The 23,642-nt window shown below is 29.2% G+C and overlaps 1 protein-coding gene across 2 annotated transcripts in view; it reads right to left on the minus strand.

The window, feature by feature from the left end:
* Positions 1-237: 237 nt before the first annotated feature.
* LOC107455095 (tumor protein p63-regulated gene 1-like protein) overlaps positions 238-23,642 on the minus strand; it is a 29,164-nt gene continuing 5,759 nt past the window's right edge. The window contains exons 2-6 of one of the 2 annotated variants that reach the window (XM_043043419.2): positions 23,287-23,396; positions 21,102-21,193; positions 18,302-18,478; positions 15,007-15,141; positions 238-7,945 (exon numbers count right to left, since the gene is read on the minus strand). In XM_043043419.2, the coding sequence (XP_042899353.1) occupies positions 7,588-7,945; positions 15,007-15,141; positions 18,302-18,478; positions 21,102-21,193; positions 23,287-23,396 (872 nt within the window). In that variant the 3' untranslated portion in view covers positions 238-7,587. The remainder of the gene's footprint in view (positions 7,946-15,006; positions 15,142-18,301; positions 18,479-21,101; positions 21,194-23,286; positions 23,397-23,642) is intronic. The other variant, XM_043043420.2, reaches the window with a different exon arrangement.

Below are 23,642 nucleotides of genomic sequence, written 5' to 3' on the forward strand. Positions count from 1 at the left end.
GTACATTCCTATTCAACTGAAAAGGGGAGGAGAGGGAAGGGAGAAGGGCTAAAGACATGAAACCGGTCTCTCCCTAGGTGGCGTATTCGAGTGTTGCGATCGGCAATACCATAAATGTTCAGAAAGCTAACCAAAAAAAAANAAAAAAAAAAAAAAAAAAAAAAAAAAAAAAAAAAAAAAAGATTCCAAAATTGGATGCCGAATGCTGTAAAAAAAAGCTCTGGAATGACAACACAGTTTAGATTTAAATTGTTTTTATTATTTTAAATGTAGTAAAATACTCGTAACTAAATAAAAGTCAAACACATTGATATGAAATTCAAGAAATTGGATCACATACATTTCATTATAGAACTCTATCCATATTAACAAACTCATAATACAAGCGTATGGCATCAAAGTTTTAAACTATAATCAATTTCAGAATCAAGTTTCAAAACAAAAAAAAATTAACACTACTTTATATAACATAAATATAAGTAACAACTTATATTAACTTGGTTTATTGTAACGTTCACAATAAAAATTTCGCGTGGAAGCACAATACGAAAAAAAAATTATAACAGAAGATACATCTTTTTTATTAATAATGGTTAAAAAGTAAAAATACGGTAAATCCCAATTTTTCTGTTTACATATTACTCATATTTGCCTTTTTAGTTTTATTAATTCACTTCCAGCCAAAAACAAGTTCAACGCACAATTGAAATAATTATTTTATTAAGAATAGAAATCTTTGCAGCGTTTCGAGTAAATTTCTTAAAAGACATCTCGTTTGCTTAGCAATACTAAAAAAAACAAAATTTGTTGCCAAATAATGTATGTGAATTTGAAACAAAATTGCCTTAACAATGAATCAATGGAAATTCCCCCCCCCCTTTGAACACAGCATATTCTTTTTCTATTGGAAGATCTTAGATACTTTTGTATGGTTGATTTCAAATCTGCAATCGGTTTTTGCAGATTGATTCAGTGGCGAATGTGTGCATTGAATAACGAAACCATATTTAATAACAAACAAATTTAATAATAGTAAAACAATAAGATGGAACGAAATAGAGCTTTCCAATAAGCCACCCAGTTCCATCTATTGCCTGCCACATAAGTGATAACAACGCCCTCTTTTGGTCAGGCAGAAATCTGTAACATCGTTTTCTCTCTCCAACCTAAAGTTCTTTTACATGCCCTTTTGTATGTATTTCTGTTTAAATATCCTACATTGTTTGCTACCATACTTACGTCTGTAAGCCTCGTGTTGTACTTTTTCAGTGGTGCACGAGGAATCATTTTGTTCTTGAATAAAATAAAAAAAAAGCCTAAAGTTCTTTTTTAAATGACATTCTTAGTCCAAATGTACAAGTTTAAAAACTGTTATATATAACAGGGGGTCGCATAAGTGTTGTGACAAACTTCAAGGAGAGTTAGGACACATCATCATGATTAAAATTGCATAGGAACCCATACCTGGAAATTCTGCTAAACGCCGCAACTGGTGCCTCCCTATTATGAACTGTTCCGTCATGTGCGTTTGTACAGATCGAAATAGGGAAGCGTCTTTATGCAATTCTTTTGCAACTGGTTCCTATGTAATTCTGCCCAAACTCTCTCAGAAATTTGTTACAACATTTACTTATGTGATCCCCTAATATATATGAAGTTTTAAACTTGTATATTGGGACCTTTAGGAACAGAACTAATTTGAAATCCACACAACCAAATTAGGCTAAGATGGAGTATTTGTTTAAATGCAACAAAAAATTTGTTCCCCAGTGTAATTCAGTCTTAAACCTTTACTATAGACAGGGTGCGTAGCCAAATTTTTGAACAAAAAATAAGCACTCAAAAAATAATCTTAAACTCTTCACTTTTTTTTAAAAAAAATAGGAAGATATTTCTGTATTGTGATCTGCCGTGCCAACTACAATCGCCAAGGTGCGATTGTAGTTGGTAGACAATAATAGGAATATATTAGGAATTTCTTCCTTTTATTTCAATAACAGGAAGAAAATTTTTTTATAAGTGTGCATATTCTAATATTATTATTGTGGTTGAATGAATTGTGAAAACATTGAATAGAATAGTGTAAAAACAACGCTTTTTGCATAATTAGTGGCAAAAACAGACATGATAAAAAAATATATCTCATTTTGGAAAAGGGAACATAAAGGAGTTTTTTAAAAATACCCAATGAAAAAAGCACCTTTAAGGGCTTATAGAAATCGAAAATAAGCACCCTTAAATACTTTTTAAAAAACGGTACCTACCCTGTATAGAGTATCTATGAAGCACAAGATAAATGCTTTGAATTTAATAAAATCTAGAGATTATACAAAAGTTGGGAAAAAATGGAGAATCTTCTAGACTTAATGATACACAAAGAAATAGCTCATCATTATAATAAATATACGGTTAAATAAGCTTCATCAGCAAACATACATCATGCTGAAATAATGAAAACATTACATAACAGTCTTTTTAAAGGTATTTTAGTCCCTTTTTTAAACAAAAAGTTTTGAATCATCCAAGTTTTTCTATTTCAACCTGAGAATCAGGAATATGCCATATTTTCAAAGGGGAAAAAAAGAATCTTCGTGTAAAATATAATTTTAATTGCGGGGATGGAAACATATAGTGATACTTTTTTTAAGTGACAGAGTTACTTTGTTATAACAGATATAATTTGATAACATTTTCCCACAATAAAATATAATGCAATGGGAAAGCAATAATACACTGATATTTCAAAAATTACATTTCTTCTCTTGAAAAATAAAATAAACTTCCATTTTTTTTAATTTCATAAATTAAGAATAACAGTTAAAAGCGTTAAAAAAATATTTATTTTCAAAATCAAAATAAATAACTACAGATAATAATAACTATGAAGAAGAAAAAAAATCGCTGCAATTGCGAAGAAGTCACTAAAAATAAATGCGTGTTCATTCCAAAATAAGGAAATTATACAACCTTTGGAAACTTAACTTAGTGGCATAACAGCCTAAGGAGGGCAATGCTATACTGTGCCCTTTCCAGTTATCGTGACCTTGAAGTCTGGGGTGCAGGAAAGTAGCCAAACATGGAACTCCGAGTGTTTAGTTCCCAAGCACACTAGGTACTCATTTTATGAACCCACTGAAGGAATGAAACGCTGAATCAACCTTGTGCATTTATAGGATAGAAACCAGAACCAGTGGCGTGTGAGTGCCAAGCATTACCCCGCTCATCGAATGGGTCGGAAACGGATAGACGAGAAACACAAAATCAATTACTGGGAATAAAGCCAGATTTTTCAACAATAAATAAGTACTCAAAAATATCTTTGTTCACTTTCCAAAAAAAATAAAAAATATTTAGGATCTGAGCAGCAATGAAAATAATTTTTTTTATATTTGTTAAAGTTCTTAATTTATAAACATAAAATCAATAAAATTCAAGCACTTTACATAACCATGATAAAATAACTAGTTTCTGACAAATATTGCAGAGAAAATTGTGAAAATCATGCATGTTTTGAAATTTAGAATGACAATCAACATGGCAAAGAAAAAATCTCTTTTTAAAAGCTAGAAAATTAAGCACTTTTTATAAGCCCCGAATAAATAAAAACACACCTTTAAGGGCTTTTAAAAAACGTAAATCAAAAATAAGCACCTTAAGTACTTTTTAAAAACGCTAAGCACAATGAATTAATAAAAATAAACAAAAAAATTTAAGTTCAATAAACAAAAATTATTTAAAAGGATGCCACACAGAAAAAACAAACATAAGAGCATTAAAAAGGTGGGGGTATTTTGAAAAGTACTTCTCACAAGAAACAAAGCACCATATAATACTTCATATCAAACATGTCACTGACTAGAAGATATATTTCGAAAAATTCACACACAACATGCAGCCAAAAGCATTACATATATATTTATATACAAATTGTCTTAACAATTCTTATAAATTCAAAAATTTTAACAATAAAAGAATCTGGTCAGGATTAGCAAGATTTTGCCTTCAATAAATATCAAAAGGTATACACTAAAGGCCTAAAGTTTTTTTATTAAAGGCCTAACACCAAAAGGTTCTCAGTACGTATCATTCGTGCAAGCAACTTATTCAATAATTTTAAATCCAAGAGATCTTTTATTAATACCTAACTTTTGCACAGCTTAAGTATTTTTAACTTTATAAAGTTTAGTGTTTAAATCAAAATTTTAAACAACAAATAACCAATATCAATTAAAATAAATGCGACCATCTAATCATAAAACAAATAGATACCTTAAAATAAAACATTTCACTGGACAACCAGTAATAATCAATGATTTAACGCATCTTTTTTGTATAATTTTTCAAAGTCAAATTTCATATAGTTTTGATATGATTTTGATCTTTTTAAATAAAAAAAATAGATGACTTATTTAACCCTCAGACCGTTCTGCACGCAAAAAGTAGTATTTTAACCTGCAGTGTTTCCTGCATAGCAAACCCGGTTTTTCCATGTTATTAGAGAGAGAAATAGTATATGGGGAGAAACATTCTCCCAATTTTGCTGTCAGTGGGTTAAAGAAACCATATAGAGACTGTAATTCTTTATTCTACTAACTCTACTAATTTTTAAATAAATATTACCCAATAAATAAATCTTTAATAATATGAGTTCTTATTCTTGAGCAACGAGAATACGCTAGGTAATAAATTTTTAATAATAATTTTAAATAACAGTTCTTATTCTTGATCAACAAGAAAAGACCAGGTAATAAATTTTTAATAATACGAGTTCTTATTTTTGAGCAACAATAATTGGCTAGGTAATCATTAAATTAAACATAAATTATATTTAAATAATTTTTGTTTAGTATTTGAAGTGTGGATTTTCATTTTGCTGTGCAAAAATTATTTCTTTTCAATATTGTAACATAAAAATATGTAATAAAAATGCAAATATTTTTAAGATTTGAGTAAAGATTCTTTGACTGGCTATTTTTATGGCAGGTTTCTTTGGTTTCAAATCTTTTATTGCAATCCTTATTTTATTTTATAACAAATTAGCAATTATCCAGCAAAATTACCAACCCTGAACGAGAGTAACAAAATACTATTCAAAGATAGGGGTAAATATATATATATATAAAGGAATGCACATAGATATATTTATCATCAATCACTCAATGTTTGCAGCATGATCAACCAGAATAGATATTTATATGACAATCAAAAACTTAATTTGGCACAGCAAACAAAAAGGAATAATCGAAGCGTATTTGGAAAAAGAACACCGACTGCAAAAAGCTTCACAAACTTCCTCACAAAAGGCTGTTTATTTGTTTTTGAAGGCAATTGTTATAAGATAAGAGGGTTTTTTTTCTTCTTTTATCCAAAAGTGACAGTGGATGAATGAAATAAAAATTAATATTTCATGACTAAAAGTTTTGATTTCAAAGACACAGAAATAGAATGCAAGTTGTTTCAATAGTAGATTTATGCAGCAAAGAAATTCATACAATATTAGTTTATATTCAAAATCTAAAAAGGTTACAGCAGAAGTTTATTTTGTTTAGATAAACTCTGAGTTGGGACAAGTAAGTCAAAAAACTAAATTGTCGGTTATTCAGGGCAAGTTTTCACATTTTTTTTAAGCATATAAACATAAAATGTAGACAAAATCATCCAAAAAAATTAGATAATTAAAATTGTAACATTGGATAATTAAAATTGTATTTTGTACTAAATTATCATAATTTCTTATTTATAAGCTGGATTTATATTCAGTATTTTGAATGCTGTTGTAATGTTGTTGATGTGCAATTAGTTTCACATTAAAATGATCTGAAACTTAAATTATAATTCATACTAAAACTGAGTCTAAGGTGTAGTGTTTTTTTTTAAATAACACAGTTTTACGCAATTTTTTATATTTTTAAAAAAATTAATTTTCCCAAACCTGATTTAAACTGCCCTAAAATTAAACAGTTAAAAAAAAAACAATGAAATAATGTGTAGCCTCACTCTCAACAATTCTGATAAAAAATTTCTAAAAAAAAAAAAAAAAAAANAGATTAAAAAAATTGCAACATAACTCAAAATGATGAGAAAAGAATATATAAATGCATCGTAGGCTAATTAAAATATCCAGCTCTTTGCAAATGTTTCTAACATTTTGCAATGCACCTGGCTAATTCCATATCTCTTTAATAATTCTTAATTTGCCTAAAATGTATTAAGTTTAATCATAATCAGCCTATATGCTTTTAGGCTAATTAGAAAATGTGCAATACTCAGACTGAATTTTCTTAGGCTTATTGTAATAAACCCTTATGAAAGCTATTTACAATAAGCCTTTACTACTTCAGGTTTATTACAAACTGCCTGAAATAAATCAGGGTAATTGAACAATGAATGAGGAATTTTCTAAATACTCCAAAGGTATGCGAGCTCAATTCAATGAACCTAAAATGCGGTAGGCTAATTGTTAGAAAAAAATAGCCTTTTTATATTAGATTGGTTTACAGCAAAACACCAACGGTTATAGGACAGAATTAACTGTTGCCAATGGCCTCAAAAAGACTGAATATAGCAAATGGCGATAAAAAAAATTCTGTCTATAATCACTTTTTTTAAAATCTAAAATGCCCCCCATGTGTATTTTATTATAATTATAAATATTTATTTTTAATAAATATGGAATTATTATGAATATTTACTATGAAAATTTTATTATTTCACATTGGTGTATTAAAATGTTTTGTCATTTTGAAGACGAATCTTACAATGTTTAATATGTTTTGAGAAATGCTTCAAATTTAGACTTACATTATCAACAGTTTGTTTTTAATGTACAGTATACTAGCGATATCTCAAAGCTGAAGGGACACTAAAAAAAATTTCAAGATAGCAAGTTTTTGAGATAGGTTCAGAATTAAACATGTTCTAAAAAGTAGAAAAATATATTCTAAAAAGTATGGAAACATAAGAATAACTAGTGATAATTATGGACTATATTATTTAATTAGTTGACTATAAGTCTAAATACAACAATGATCATTGTATTTTAAAAGTAAGACAAAAATAATTATGCATTAAATAGAAAATAGATCGGTATATAGTAAACTTACATTGAAAATTTTACGAAAAAATTCTTTTTAAAAAAAAAATTCCACTTGTGAAGAAAGTCTTCAACATAGGAATTTAAATAAACATAAGGTGGATATATAACACCAAAGGGTAAAATATTTTTTTGATATAATAAGATTTTTGAGATATCGAGAGTATACTGTTTTGCGATTTTTGAGATATCGAGAGTATACTATTTTGCGATTTTTGAGATATCGAGAGTATACTGTTTTGCGATTTTTGAGATATCGAGAGTATACTGTTTTGCAATTTTTGAGATATCGAGAGTATACTGTTTTGCGACTTTTGAAAAGTGGTCTGCAACAACAGGCCAGTAGGAGAATTTCTTAATTTTGCTCTATACTGGCTTGCAAAGAGATCCGATTATTTAATTAGACTAGGACACATGCATGCAACAATACTCAAAGAATTTCAGCCAATTGTATTCATCCACTATCACTTCTGTTTTAAGCTCGGGTCGTACACTTAGAAGCTGACTTTACCACGGGATTTAAAAAAACCCAATTCATTAGCATTGTGAAGTGCGGCGGCCAGGCCTGCATAGCTCTCAATGATGATTGGCTGATAGAGGACTTTGCAAAGGGGGGTGGAGGGTGATGCCATTGGGGTAGCAGAATTACTACCCTCTGAAAGAGTGTTGACCAGAGTTTTGGAAAAATCTTCTATGTTGTAATTCGTCTTCTCGGCCGTATCCATTTTGAAAAGAGGATGCGAAGTATAAGTGGCCCACGGAATTTCTCGGCTCCAGGGGTTCCAGCGTTTCAAGGCGGGGATCTGTTCCAGACTACCCCAGGAACACTGCACACCAAGTTCGTTTCTGGCACTAAAAATAAACACACAACTTGTTGAAAATGATTTTTTGATTAGAAATTAATATTTTACAACTTTTTAAAATAATAATTAGAACATATAGTGGCTAAAACTTCATTACATTACAATGATCTTTTTTTTTTTTGAGAAAGAGCATAATATATATATATACACTGAAGAGCCAAAAAAACTGGTATACCTGCCTAATATCGTGTAGGGTCCCCGCGAGCACTCAGAAGTGCCGCAACACGACGTGGCATGGATTCGATCAATATGTGAAGTAGTACTGGAGATAATTGACACCATGAATCCTGCAGGGCTGTCCATAAACCAGTGGGAGTAAGAGGGGTTGGCGATATCTTCTGAACATGACGTTGCAAGGCATCCCAAATATGTTCAATAATGTTCGTGTCTGGGGATTTTGGTGGATTTCCGATACTCACGGTATACTCGCGAAATGGTCGTACGCGAAAATCCAAATTTAATTGCTATCTCGGAGATGCTATGTCCCATCGCCTGTGCGCCGACTATAACACCACGTTCAAGCTCACTTAAATCTGTATAACCTGGCATTGTAGCAGCAGTAACCGATCTAAGAACTGTGCTAGATACTCATTGTCTTATATACGCGCTGCCGATCGCAGCGCTGTACTTTGATTGGTTTCATACCCCTTTATTTGCATACTCATGCCTGTACCAGTTTTTTTGGCTCTTCAGTGTGTAATTATANTGCCTTCCAAATGCTATCTGCGTGACTGTACACTCAACCATGACTGTCACCCTTATATATATATATATATATATAAGGGTGACAGTCATGGTTGAGTGTACAGTCATGCAGATAGCATTTGGAAGGCAAAAATATTTTATTTAGCTTCACATTGCATGTTCAAAACACTTTTGATCATTGGCGAAGCCCAAATTCGCAGACCAAAAACGGTCTGCTCTTTAGTTTTTATCCTAGGGAAAGTAGCAAATGAATTTCCCTCTATTTTATTATATCTTAGGGAAAAAGGAAAACATTAATAATTACTATTGGTTTATTAAATAGGTTGTGCGAATCCCACAAAAAGTAAAAGGAAAAACGTCTTACTTTTAATTAATGCATGCTTGAGACAAAAATAGATTAAGGACAGGATGTGAATTTAAAAGTGTGAGAAAGTGTTTCGATTAGAATAACAAATTAAGGAAAGGATTTACAAAAAAGAAATAACATAAAGTGATTAATTGTAGCTTTTTATGTGAAATATATATTTTAGTAAAATTATCCAGTTTAAGGAGAATAATCTTTCCAACTAAACCAATTCTTGTAATTTCTAAGGCAATTTATCCTACCCTAAACTAAAGAGAATAGTATAGCTTCCTTAATGCCTAATTAACACAGAGAAATATTTAGCTATGATATACTAGAGAAACTGGAGAAGGAGATTTAACTTTGAACTGTACAAGATTGATGAACAACCCGATATTATTATATACATAAAAATAAATAGAATTAATTGGATGGCCTATGAGATTCGAATGAGTGATGACAATAGAATAAAAAAGATATTGCTTTTTAGACCCACTGAACAAGATAGCGGAGAAGGCCGCGATAGTGACGGGCTGATTCGGTGGAGTCTGATTTTCTTGCAATTAATGAAAAAAATTAGAGATCCAAGATAAATCGGAAGTCGTTATAGAGAAATCTTCAGAAAAAGGCATTGACCCACTTTGGGCTGCCTGGTCAACTATGATGATGATAAGGATACTAGAAAAACTACTATAGAGAAAGCAACAAACTCAGAGTTCAGATAAACTAATAGAGAATGTAAGCAACTGGTAAGTCTGCTTTTTTGTTGTAAAAAGATCCCCTTTTCAGACTTTTTGCACTCTAGCTTATCTACTTAGCAGGAACCTTTCATAATTGACTTATTCGGGTGAAAGATTTTATGTAAATAGAAACTTGAGTATAAGGGATTGCATATCAAAACTGTTTTTCACTTCAAATATGAGGCAGTACATTCACTGTGTTTTTGTTTCAAGACTATAGAACAAGAGTTTAAAATTATTTGATTAAGGAAGCTTTAAGCTCAATTATAAATTTTAACTAAATGTTAGAATGTGGGAATATTATAATAAGTTATACTGTTTTTTTTTTTTTNTTTTTTTTTTTTTTTTTTTTTTAATGCTACGATAATATAAGAATTTTCAATTTATTGATTTCAAACTATGAGTTGTTCAGTTCTCTGTTAATAATTAACAATTCTTCTTTCTATTCTAAATAAAGTAATCCTCAAATTAAAAACAGTATATTTCGTTATTTTTTTGTTGACTTAAGTAGGGAAAATGACTCTTTCTTTAATGTTGCTGTTTATCTTCTTTCTTTTTCTGTAAATTATTCAATTAAACTTCAAGATTTTTTTGGAAAAATATCGTCCTGATTTTTTCTTTTTATTGACATTTGATTAAAAATAAATATTTTTTAAAAAATTGACATCCATTCATAATTCTTAAAAGTTTCAATTATCAGCCAAAATGTAACATTTTACTTTTCGCACAACATATGAAACAATGAGTCATTATATTTTTAATAATTAATCTATATTGTCAGAGTAAAATATAATTTTACTTTTTGAAATACAAGGTATCATGTAAGATAAATTTTGCTTTTTTGTCACAATAACAATGCTTCAACTAAAAAGTATATTTTATTCTACTCATTAACAAATCAGATACTGTTTGTTCAACAAGATTTGAAAACTACTTTGTTTTTCATGACCTGTAAAAATGGGATTATTTTGTTGAGTTTTATATTTAAAATGCTTTAGATTGTGTTTTTATATATATAATTTTTTAATGCACATCAAACTAAAATATTTGAAAAAACATCCGGAATTAAATCTCCTAAATTTAAATATTTCTAAAATAATTTTTTCCCACTCAGTTTTTAATAAATTAAATATATTTTATAAAAACACAAAATGATGTTCTACTCCTTTATACGAAAATAATTTCAAAGGCAGAAGGCAACAATAACATTGGATCAATAATAAAAATTTGCTTAACTACAGTTAAAAAGTTATTTCTTAAATTAATTTTTGTGGCAATATTAATTTATAACATTTATAGTAAACAATAAAATTTTATTTTTAATGAATCTCATAATGAATGCGCTTATATTTTAGCCACCATCATTTAAAAACACACACATACATGCAACAATGAATGCATTAAATATGTACTAGTATTGACTAATTAAATACTACTCATAAATACAAATTTTGCAAGCATAGTACAAAAAAAAGCAAAAAATAGAGTAATGGGTATAATGCATAAATAATCATTAAGCTATTAAAAATGAACATTTTTCTTTTCATTTTCAACTTGACTTTAACAATAAATGAAGAATTTAAAAAAACCTGACTATAATAATTTAAGAATGAATTTTAGTCAGATAAACAAAGTAAGTTTTAATAAAGTTCTTATAAATTTAATATGCAGATGTTAGGTGATTTCCCACAATCTTATAAATTATATCACAGTACTGGAATTTAAATCAATTATTGTACTTTATAGTTCCTTAGATTTGGCAAAAAAAACTTAATTCATTGAGTAATATTATAGTTAAAAGTTCAGATGTTCAGGAAAATGTGTGATTTTTATTTTCCAATTTAAACCAATTTCAAAGTTAATTAATCTATTTCAGTTAAAAAGAAATAATAAACACAGCAAAGAAAACAGAAATTTCTATTTATATATTTGTAAATATCTAAAAATTAGAAAACATTTAAAAAAATTTCGTAAGAAAAAAAATTCTTAAAACATTTCTTAAATCTTCTCATTTCTAGACTTTTTTTGTTTGTTTTTGTTTACTAAGGTAATGTGTGTGTAAACACAAACCAACAATAAATCAAGGTGCAACAAACGTGTATTGGCGGGATTAGTTCTACTTTAATAAATTCCCTTTTTGCAACATTCAACAACCAATCTAATCACCCGGATGCTATTCCTCAACTATTTTCTATGCTTTAAAAATTAAAATGCTTTTTTACATTCAGCTTACCAAGCAATAGCTTTGCAAAGAAAAAAGAGTTACAAATGGTTATTGTTTATAAGCATAATTAGAGCAAAAGCACATGAAGTAAATGACTTAATAGTTAGTGTAGCATTAGTACAACATTAACAAGGAAACCCCAATTCAGTTAACGTTTTCGTGCTTAATGTTTCAGTAATGTTCAATTAATGTGAGTCAGCTAGCATTTCATTTTTCCAGTTAGTGAATTAAAGTATTGAATTAGAAACATTATATTGTTCGGAAGGCATTTTGTTGGATAGTATGATATGACTGGAGTTACCTTAAAGGTAATACCGCTTTTTCTTTCCATAGTATTCATTTTAAGTTAAATTTGGAATAGCAAGTCTTTGTTTTAAAATAAAATGTATGCGTTGTTGTCGTTCCATTTATATGGAATTATGCAACTTCAGTGGCCAGGATAGCCTGCCTGTTCGGCAGGGTGCTGGACTAACATTCGCGAAAAGGGGAGTTTGAATTCAGCTGGCCAATGACTCCCCATGCAGTGAATGGTGACTGGTACATGCTAAATCTGTCAGGTCACAAAGTCCTCCCTGTTCCCATAACAAATTATAACTCTGGGGGTAATGAATTAGAGATTGATCGTTCTCTGGTTAATGTTAAAATTATGATCTATAGATGAATGGATAAATGGATTGATGGATCCGTTTTCTAAACGGGTGTGACAGAAGTCAAATTCTTGTCCACAGATGGCGCCACTGAAAAAACAAGAACAATCGCACCCCTTGCCTTAATGGCTTGCAACAACAACATGCTACTTCAGTGGAATTGTATTTAATTAACGTTCATAAGAATTACCATTCCCCAGACATAGTGAAAGAAAGAGACTTGAATTGAAATTAGTGAATGAAATTGATTGGCTTGAAGTAAAGTTTAAAAGTTATCATTTTTTTTTAACAAGAATAGCTGTACAAAATTTTAGATACCTAACTTCTTAATATCTTCAGCTGCCTCAATGGCACCTAAGTTTAGATTGGTCCATTGAGGTGGCAAACAATATGGAATCTGATACGATATCGCTCTCAGCGCATTTAAGGCCAAGCATAGGATTTTTATTAAATGTTGTATTATTTTTGTTAACATTTGCTTAAATTACATTCATTAAAACACAAGAACACGCATGAAAAATAATATTTAATTGAAGAAATAAAATGGTGCATACAGGCACCATTAGGCAAATCAACAGACAAATCACTTACATTACTTTAGCTTTCTTGAACATTAGCTTTTTTATGACATTTGTTTTACTTTTTATTTTATTTGCAGAACTTGCAACTTTAATCCATCATAAAAACACATGATTAAACTTAAGTGGAATAATTATACATTTTCAAATATTCGAATTTTACAATAACAATTTTATTTGCACAAACTAGCGTAGTTTGAAAATGTTTCAATCGAAAGTGTTTACTCCAATTGAATTACTAAAACATTAGAGATCTCTTCAGAACGCTTAAAAATAGAAGAAAAATAAAATGAGTGAAAATATAAGTCTCAGGGCTAATAAAAAATATTGTTTGAAGTGGTACGTTTATGCGCATTTGGCCGAAAATGGGTAAATAAAGTCAGTTGACAATATTCTAGCATCACCACTAAAAATTAAAAATACTTTGACTTATACGGCCCAACTTAATAAGTATCTTCTTTATGTAAATTCTACATTGTTATCAAGAAAATAAGATAAACTTTTACAATTAGAATCAAATGAAACAAGCTAATTATTTTAAAATATAATAGACATTTGTAATGATTTAAAATTTAGGATCACTATGTTATGCAGATTTAGGAAGAGATCTGCTGAAGCATTACATGGTTTCTGAGAGTGAGAATTGTTATTTAACCAGTAATGATTTTTGAACTCTCTAACTATATTTAGACCCAATCAATAACTCGATTTTTATTAAAAATTGTGGTTGCTTTTGTGAAATTATTTAAAATAAAATTTCAGTGGGGAAAAAAACAATAAAATTTTTAAAAAATATAACTTTCCTAATAATTTAAAAAATTATGGAGAGGTTATGCAGTTTTTTCCTAGTAATCATTTTCAACCTTTAAGTTTTTTCCTCCCTTTTAATATCGAAGAAAACAGTAATTTTGCTAATCTTATTAGTTTTCAACCAATACAAATAATAGAATGAAATTCAGAACTAGACTAAATGCTTCTTCAAAGCTGCAAATTAAATTGCTGAACAAGAAACATAATTTTAATGTTATTATTAATAAAGTGATAAAAAAATTTTTTTAACTTCTCAGTATATATTTTCAAAATAGTGGGTAATTACTCAAAATGGTTAGTTTAGTTGTTTAATACGTTCACAATTGCCTTTATACGCATTCTTTATAGTGTCAGGGTACCACAGAAAGAAAATAGATCAGAACTGAAAAAAACTGGAATCTGCTACAGGGTTCACACTCAATTGGGGGGAAAAATTCCCTGACTTTTCCAGGTATAGCAGGTAAATTTCAATGAAAATTGAGACCATATTTTCATCAGAAAACTTTGATTCTTTTATTTGTTACGTGAAATAGATTTTCTGTGCAAAAAATATTATTAAATGAGGATGGAAACATTTCAGTTTCAATAATTGTAATAGATGTAAGAATTATTTAACTCTAATCTCAATAACTGATTACTGTTACTGACAATTTTAAGAATGGTTATTTTCCAGGTATGACATACATAGGAAATATTGCAAATTTTTGTTAAAAAAAAAAAAAAAAAAAAAAAAAAAAAAAAAAAAAAAAAAAAAAAAANTTTTTGGAGTTAAAATAAAATTCCCTGACAATTCCAGGTTTTCCCTGACCCTGCTGCTATTCTAGATCAACGTTCCCTCAACAACTTTATACGCAAAACTGCAATAAGTAACTGTAATGTGTAGTAAATAAAAAATAAAGCCAAAACAGTAAAGTCAGTGAAATAAAGAAAGGAAAAGAAGAAAGAAACACACAGAAAAGAAAAGAAAGAAGGAAGAGAGAGGGAAGCTGAAAGCAACACCTACACAGCCGATCTGGGTCTACTGGCAACGACTGTCATCTTGGCAGGGTTTTGCTCAACAGGTTGTCTGAAATTGCGGCCCACTCTTAACTTGGGTATAATTCTTTGCTTTAAAAAGTCCATTGCTCCATTTATCTTCCTTCAGAGGAAAGAAGAGGCAGCACAAAGGAGATTAACACATAAAGCACTTATTAACACAAAGTCTCAACAATTTGTTTAAAAACACACAGAGGACACACAATTGTTTCTGAACAACACACAGCCCCTGAATTTACATGCTTCTTTTTAAAGAAAAATTTACTTGAGGAGCCTTCCTATTAATACATTTTCAAATCAGGGTGCATAGCCAAATTATTCACCAAAAAATAAGCACTTTTCAAGCACTCAAAAAATATTTTTAAGCACTTTAAAAAAAATATCACAATTAGGCAGGTTTGGAAAGTTTTATCTTGTTTTTACAGTCATGTAAAAAAAAAATTTCACTGTTTTTAACGATCGTTAAAAATCATGAAATTTTGAATCACGTAAAACGAATGGCATTTTCATACTCTACGGACAGACAATACGCCAAAATAGATTGGGGTGGAATTAAGTGTGAAAACGTTGAATAGAACAATGTGAACTGTGTTTTGCATAATTCATAACGAAAATCAACATGGTAAAGGAAAAATTTCACCTTGAAAAAGTTAAAATTAAGCAATTTTTTAAAAACATCCAATAAAAAAAGCACCGTTAAGGGCTTTTAAAAAAACAAAAATCGAAAATAAGCACTTTTTAAAAATGCTACGCACCCTGTCAAATTCTTATAATAATGAATCCTAACATTCTCTCTCTCCAACGTTACTCAAGGCGTGCCTCTTTTTATGAACAAATAAATTTAAGAATCTTGGTATAGTTCGTTCCCCAAAAGTTGGCACTTAGCTCCATCTCCTTGGACAAAGAGTTCATTTCAGAGCGGGAATAAGAGGAGAAACGTCTCCACGCTTGAAATTGAGACAATCCTTCCTTAATGCTTGCCAAACGCAAATAGTGAATTATTTTTTAATCACTTACTTTACTTTATCATCTGCTATTATACCTTTTGTTACTCTAGCTCAGTGATTCTCAAGAGACAAACTATTCACTCAAAAGAGAGAAATATCATCAACATATAATGTTAAAAATATTCAATGTTAAAAAATTAACATAAAGATTGCAAAATAAATATTTTTGTCATACGATCGTCAAATAGCAACCTTGTTCAGAATTGTTCACATCCTTCTCCCAAAAATAGCAAATTAGTATAGTCGGATACCACGTGATGAAGGCTGAGCCAAGTGCCAACTCCTGGTGAACGAACAATAATTATATCCATGCATGGCTTGCGTAGCCTATATTATCTAACTGTGATAGTCTGTCAACTTTGACCAGTGCTATTACTTTCTATATTAGAAAAAATAACATTTTCAAACAACTAGCATTTCTTATGCGTTTGTATGCATTTTTAGTTAAAATGACAATAACAAACCTATAGATTAATAACTCGTAACAATTTTATGCCATGGAGGCTTTTACCCAAGGTTATCATAAAGTTATTTTTTGGTTATTTTAGAAAAAGGAATTTGACTGGGAATAAGAAATGTCTTAACAGTTTTTGATGATCAAAACAAGCAACTTTTTTTGGCATTACATTAGAAAGACTCCTTGTTAAATTATTAAATAGATACAATGACGTTTCGGCTGTGTTGCTTTATAATTGAATAAAGTAAAATGGGAATTAAATCAGCAATATTAGTTGAAAAATGTTGTCCTCAGTGTGTTAAAAAAAACAATCTTATAAGCACACACAAAAAATTTTATGCCAAATAACCTTTCAAGTAAACTGAATTTAACTACTAAACGTTGTTTCATTGATTCAATGAAAATGTACCACTAAAAAAGTGTAAATAAATTCCACTTCATCAAAAAATATAAATTTGAAATCTGTTTTTTTCTTTGAAAAGTATGTAAATGTTTAAGTTGTATATAACTTTAACCAAAATTTTCTTTAACATTTTTTTAAAATAGTCTGTAGAACTTTAGTTTATTAAAAAATTTTCTTAATCAGTTTTATGTATCATTTGAAGTCACTACAATAAAAGTTTTTTTTAATGAACTTGCTTGAATCATTAATTCATTATGAAGCATATGATATAAAAGCATATGAAGCATAAAATATGTGTGCGTGTGTGTTCCTGGTTTTTACCAATATACAAAATTTTATTTAATCTAGGGTTACAATAAAACATATGAAACATTTAAAGTAATGTAAATTACATTTTCACTTTAAATTCAGATAAGCATGCAGTAAACATTATTGATTATAAAAATCTAAGTTAAACTAAGTAAAATCATTCACAATGACTTAACAATAAATAATTTGCTCTATTGCTTTCTCCTGTTCTGAATTAAGATAAGCCATTTTCATTTTAAATCTTTAACACACTTATTACTTTCATAGATTTTTTTTCATAATTTTTTGTACTACTACTATTTAAATTTTTTGTGCTAATGTTCAACTTCGTAGCATTGTAATTTTGAAACCTAATCCAGAAGACATGGAAAATCCGGAATCAATCAAGCATTGGGAGAAATTTATCTTTGTGGATGATTTTTTGATGGAACTAACCCGCATCTGTGTTACATGGAGAGGTAAACCACAAAAGCGTCGCACAGTTAGCCTGATGGCAAGGGTTACTTTATTAACACTCAACATACACTGTAGTACTGGCAATAGCACAATTTGTTGAGGAATAAGAGAAGTATGTTTGTCATCAGTGGATATTTTATCGCCAAAATTTTTTTTAAAATTTCTTCAATAAATACGGAGAAATTTGAGAATCTATGGGTAAACAGGAGATAGTCGTAAAATACAGGAGTCTTCTTTAAAAAACAGGAGAGTTGGCAGGTATGCAATAAAGTTGTAAAAAAATAATAATAATTCTACGAATACAACAGTAACAAGTTCATATATTAATAACTGAAAAATGAACTGAATGTATTACTAAACAAAACATTTTAAATTTACTTATTTTCAGATAATTTACTTAGTTGACAAAAAATATGAAACTCCTTCAAATCATACAAAAACATTTTAGGTATGGAATTGAAATTAATGCCTTAACACTGTCCACGGGCATTAATCAAGTGCAATCATAAATTGGAGAGAAATATTTCACCAAATAATAAAAAATTTAAGCAGCGATAAAAGACACTTAATTTAGAGTTATAAAAGTAATAATAAATAAATTAAATATTTTCAAAATAGACGAGTGACTTACGGCATTAATGACTTTTCAGGATATTTCAGTTCTCCTATGACTATTTGGGAGAATTTCTTAAGATCATATCGCTGATATTCTAAAAGCTTCAGAGTGATGAAATCATATTTTAAAGATATCAGGCTCTTCTCCGTCAGGAACAAGAGTCGCTCTTTTTCCGTATCCCAATGATCAATCCTGTAACAATTCACAATTTAGATATCAAAAGAAAAAAAAAACTAGTAAAACGTAAAGATAATAGAATAATTATTTTCCTTTTTTTAATTCTTCCAAAATTAATTTAATTATTTTGTGAGATTAAATAAGTAATGTAAATAAATTGTATGATCCTTGTAAAATATGAGGAATTTTCAGACTATAACTATTCTGCATTAACCAAATTATTATTCCTCATACAAAAATTAAGAATAGCTAATTGAAGTGGGATCATTTATGAATTTCACTGTTCTTAAGAATTAATTTTGATTACGACTTCTGTTTTTTATTCTTAATTTATATTATTTTAAGAAATCTCATTACATCCCCAAAAATATTTCAAAATACAGACTTTTGTTCTAATGCAAGGAGAAAGGATTCAAATTTGCAATTTGCCGGAATTTTTTATTTATTTCGTTATATGAGTATGCTACTTTCTCATTATTTACTATGTACATTGATATTTCTCTGCATAATAAAAAATATAGATACTAACACAGGGTGCGTAGCCAAATCTTCGAATCAAAAATAAGCACTTTTTAAAAACTTTTCAAGCACTTTACAAACATTTTTAAGCACTCAAAAAATTCATATTCAATCAATGATATTATTGAAAAACAAAAACTTTTTATAAACAGTTTTAGCGTTAAAAAAAAACCAAAAAGAAACGGGCGTAAATCGAAACAATCAGTACTTTCCCACATCACCGAGTGAATTCAACTTGACCCTGAACTCAGAACAAAAGTACCCTTACCCCCTACGTCAAAAAAAGTGTTAGAAGTAAAATAAAATAAACAAGAACAAAATTAAAATAAATTAAAAAGAAAAACATTTCATAAGGATCTGATATTCTCTATCCGAATTGGAGCACTCGGGTTTCGGTTTCAAGTGTGCGCGCATGCGCAAGTCATAACGTGGGTACGACATGAAGTCCGCGTGAATGATTACGTAGCAAACTCCCCATTTTTCGTGAAATGCATGGGATCCACCAGATATCACTGAAGGGAAAAAAAAATATTCAGAAAAAAAGCACTTTTTAAAAACGCCAGCTGAAAAAAGCACCTTTAAAAGCTTTTAAAAACGAAATCCCCAAAAAAGCACCTTTAAGTACTTTTTACAAACGCTACGCACCCTGTAACACATATAAGGAAAATAAACACTGAAAAAAATTATTATATACTTTTTTTGAAGGAAATTTGAATAGAAAATTAAAATGGGATCCATACTAGATGACATTTGACTCTGAGAAGGACAGTTTGGTGTTAGTTTACAGAAATTTTCTTTACTTTAAGTCTCAATTGAATTGCTTTGGATCAAGCGCATTGTTTTTTTTACAACATTGCCAGCCTAATACAGCGGAAAAGTATCATATGTCTGACATTCAAATCTGGATTGAAAAAATTCCCAGTGTTTTCCCTGTACATAATAAAGAGGAAAAACTCAATCACTGTGCTCTTGTACGACATACATTGGGCTAACTATACTAATTATAATTGATGAAAAAACTTAGAGAAAAAAGAAACGGCTAAACATACTTAAAACAAATAATGCTATAGTAAATGAAATAGTTTAATATAGCTGAAATATCATCCTTAAATAGCCCTCAGTTTTCACTTCGAGTGGTTGCTATTTTTTAAAAAGATGAAAATAAGGAACAAAATTCCCTGTATTTTCCCAGTTTCTAAAGAAAAACTCAAAACTCCCTGTTATTTTAGGTGATATTTAAATTCCCTGTATTTTCCTGTGGAGCTGTAACCTTGTATCAGCACCGATAATATTCTGATAAAAACATGGGGACCATTCTACCATACACATTAAAAGAAAAGCCTTGCTCTGCTAGTGTTAAACAGGGTTTATACTCAATTTCTGTGGTGAAAAAATTCCCTTCTCTAAAGTAAAAACTTGCAAAGTAACACAGGTAAAGAAATTATAACATTGGTGCACAAAACATATTAATTTATAACAAAACAACAAAAACAAAAGCAGTTGGGAATCAAAAGCGGATCAAGACTTCAAAATGCTAAGGTTAACCAATTCTTACAAGCATGAAAAAAATAAATAAAAAGTTAATAAAAATCAATGCAAAATCAACCCTTTAAGCACTACCACAAGCAACCAAACACGTATAGCATTTTATTTTTCTAAAATTATGACTTTTTAAAATTCTTTAAAAAAGAGAAAGAAAGGCCTGAAAATCTTAATTTTCTGTCCCAGGTTTTGAACTTTTTTTTCCAGATGTTTGGTAAAAATTTATTTTGATTTTCCCTGAATTCAAAAATATGCTCTTAATGTATTTATTATTTACACAATAAAATTGGAGTTTTTTTAAAGTATTAAGAATAAAATAAATAACAAACAAATTTATCAGTTTTGGTTATCTCAGTTACTGCAAACTGAACAATTAAATAAACGATGAAAGAGGTTAATAGCTCTTGCTTTGTTTTAGAAATTTCTTAACTGCTAATGTGGTTCATGAGAATTCAATTGCGATTTATAGAATTGAATTATATAGATCTTCTATTAATATATTTATTCTATTCAATAATAAAATAGCATGGCCCAAAGGAAAGTGTTTAACTTAACTAAAATTAAAATATCAACTCACTCTGTGAGTAACCAAATGCCTCTCAAATCACCATCCATGTGATCCAGGAGTACTGGGCGACATTGCTCGGCAGCCTTCTGGAGAGCACCCTCCTGAATTCAAATATAAATCAATTATAAACTTGTGGCGTAACTACCACTACGATTATTAAACATCAATTCACTAGTATATAAGACATGCTAACTCAATTCACTATTGGGGCAGGGTGCATAGCCAAATATTTCAAAAAAATTAAGTACCTTTTAAGTACTTTTTAAGCACTAAAAATATTTTTAAGTACTATATACATTAAAAAAATGCAAAACAATTTTCAGACTTTACATGATCATGATAAAATAACTTCTGACTAAGAACTCTTTTCTTCATTATATTATCCACCATAAAAAGATCGAGAGATTTTTCGGTTCGATTTCGGAGGGTGGAAAATAAAGCCTGAAACAGAGAATATCTTGCAAAATGCAGCCTGAAACTGAGAATATCTTGTAAAATGCAGCAGAGTTGCACATGAGAGTGCAAGACTCTCACTGAACCTAGCTTAGTATACACACATGCAGACTCGCAAGTATTTCATCAAACATTTGAAATGATTGGCGCTTTAACGCGCTACAGACCAACGGTGCGTTGAAATTCATTCTTTTTTAATTAATTGTGAAAACATTGAATAGAACAATGTGAAAGCCATACTTTTGCCTATATATATATATATGTATATAAAATTAGGATCTGTGCAGTAATAAAAATTATTTTTTTCCTATCATTTAAAGTTCTTAATTTATAAACGTAAAATCAATAAAATTAAAAAACATTTTCAAAGACTATAAATAATCTAAGTTTCTAATAAATATTACAGAGAAAATCATAAATTTTTTGTAATTTAAAACGACAATCGATGCGGCAAAGAAAAATCTCTTTATAAAAAGATAGGAAATTAAGCACTTTTTACAAACCCAGAAAAAAATAGCACCTTTAAGGGCTTTTAAAAAACGTAAATCAAAAATAAGCACCTTTAAGCACTTTTTAAAAAAGCTACACACCCTGCAAACTTTAACTATGTGTTTTAATTCAATTTGCGAGCATAATAAGAATAAAGACTATTTACGTACTCATTACTTTAAAAAGGTGAAAAAAAATTATTAACAAAAATTATCAACATAATTATCAGGTATTAAAATTTTAATCAACACATAGGAATGAATTAGTAATAATGAATTAGTAATTTTCATGCAATGAATTATTAATTTTCATGTAATGAATTAGTAATTTACTGAACTATATCAGGGTTGCCACTTAAATCAGGAGGAAAAAAAATTTCCTGTTTTTTCTCTGTATGTATTATACATTAAGAGGAAAGAATTACTGTGCTCTTGCTTGAGCTATATTGGGCAAACTATACTAGTTTTAATTGGTGGAAAAACTTAAGAGTAACAGCTGAACATACTCAAATAAAGTTAAAGTAAATGAAATAGTTTAGTATAGCTAAAACAGGATGTATAGCCAGATTTTTTAACAAAAAATAAGCACTTTTTAACGCACTCAAAAAATATTTTTTAATCACTTTCATAATTAAGATCTGTGCAATTATAAAAAAAAAAATTTCCATCATTAAAAGTTCTTCATATATTAACATAAATAAAATTCAAAAGCTTTACATAATCATGATAAAATAACTAGTTTCTGAAATATATTGCAGAGAAAATTATGAAAATCATGTACTTTTTGTAATTTAGAATGGCAATCGACACGGCAAAGGGAAAAAAAATCTCTTTTTAAAAGATAGAAAATTAAGCACTTTTTACAAACCCTGAATAAAAAAAAAGCACCTTTAAGGGTTTTTAAAAACAGCAAATCAAAAATAAGCACCCTTAAGCACTTTTTAAATACACTATGCACCTAGTAAAATATCCTCCTTAAATATCCCATAGATCACCTTTTGTGTAGTCACCATTTTTTAAAAGATGAAAATAAAAAATAAACTTCCCTGCATTTTCCTTGTTAATTTTGGTGACTTTTAAATTCCCTGAATTTTCCAGGTTTTCCCTGTGGAGTGGCAACCTTGTATATGAACAAAAAAAAACATAAACAAAAAAAAAATATTGCACAAGTCGAATAGTAGCCGCCAACTAAAAAAACGTTAAATATAAATGGGTAATTTCTTTATAATAAAACAAGTAATAAATAAGCTTACTCTAACAGCAAAGAAATCTTGAACATTGGTGGAACGTGCCAGACGAGTCGAAGAAGGACGCCGCTTATCGTCTCCAGATGCTTCAGCACCAACATTACCATTAAGATCATCTGATGAAGCATTTATTATTATTATTCCAAATAAGAAAAAATGCAATTAGAAAATAAATAATAAGTTTGTTTCAATGTCAAAACATTAAAGGTTGTAAGTTGATTATTTTTTTTCTAGGATGTTATAAGAACCGCATAAGCTAAACTAAGGTTAACTGCATAAAGCTTAACTCAGGAGGCACTAGCAGTTAAAATTTGTTTTAAAAAAATCTGGCTACTACTTATTTTTATGTCATCAGCATGCCA

The sequence above is a fragment of the Parasteatoda tepidariorum genome, chromosome 10, assembly GCF_043381705.1.
Source record: "Parasteatoda tepidariorum isolate YZ-2023 chromosome 10, CAS_Ptep_4.0, whole genome shotgun sequence".
In the NCBI taxonomy this organism is placed as follows: domain Eukaryota; kingdom Metazoa; phylum Arthropoda; class Arachnida; order Araneae; family Theridiidae; genus Parasteatoda; species Parasteatoda tepidariorum.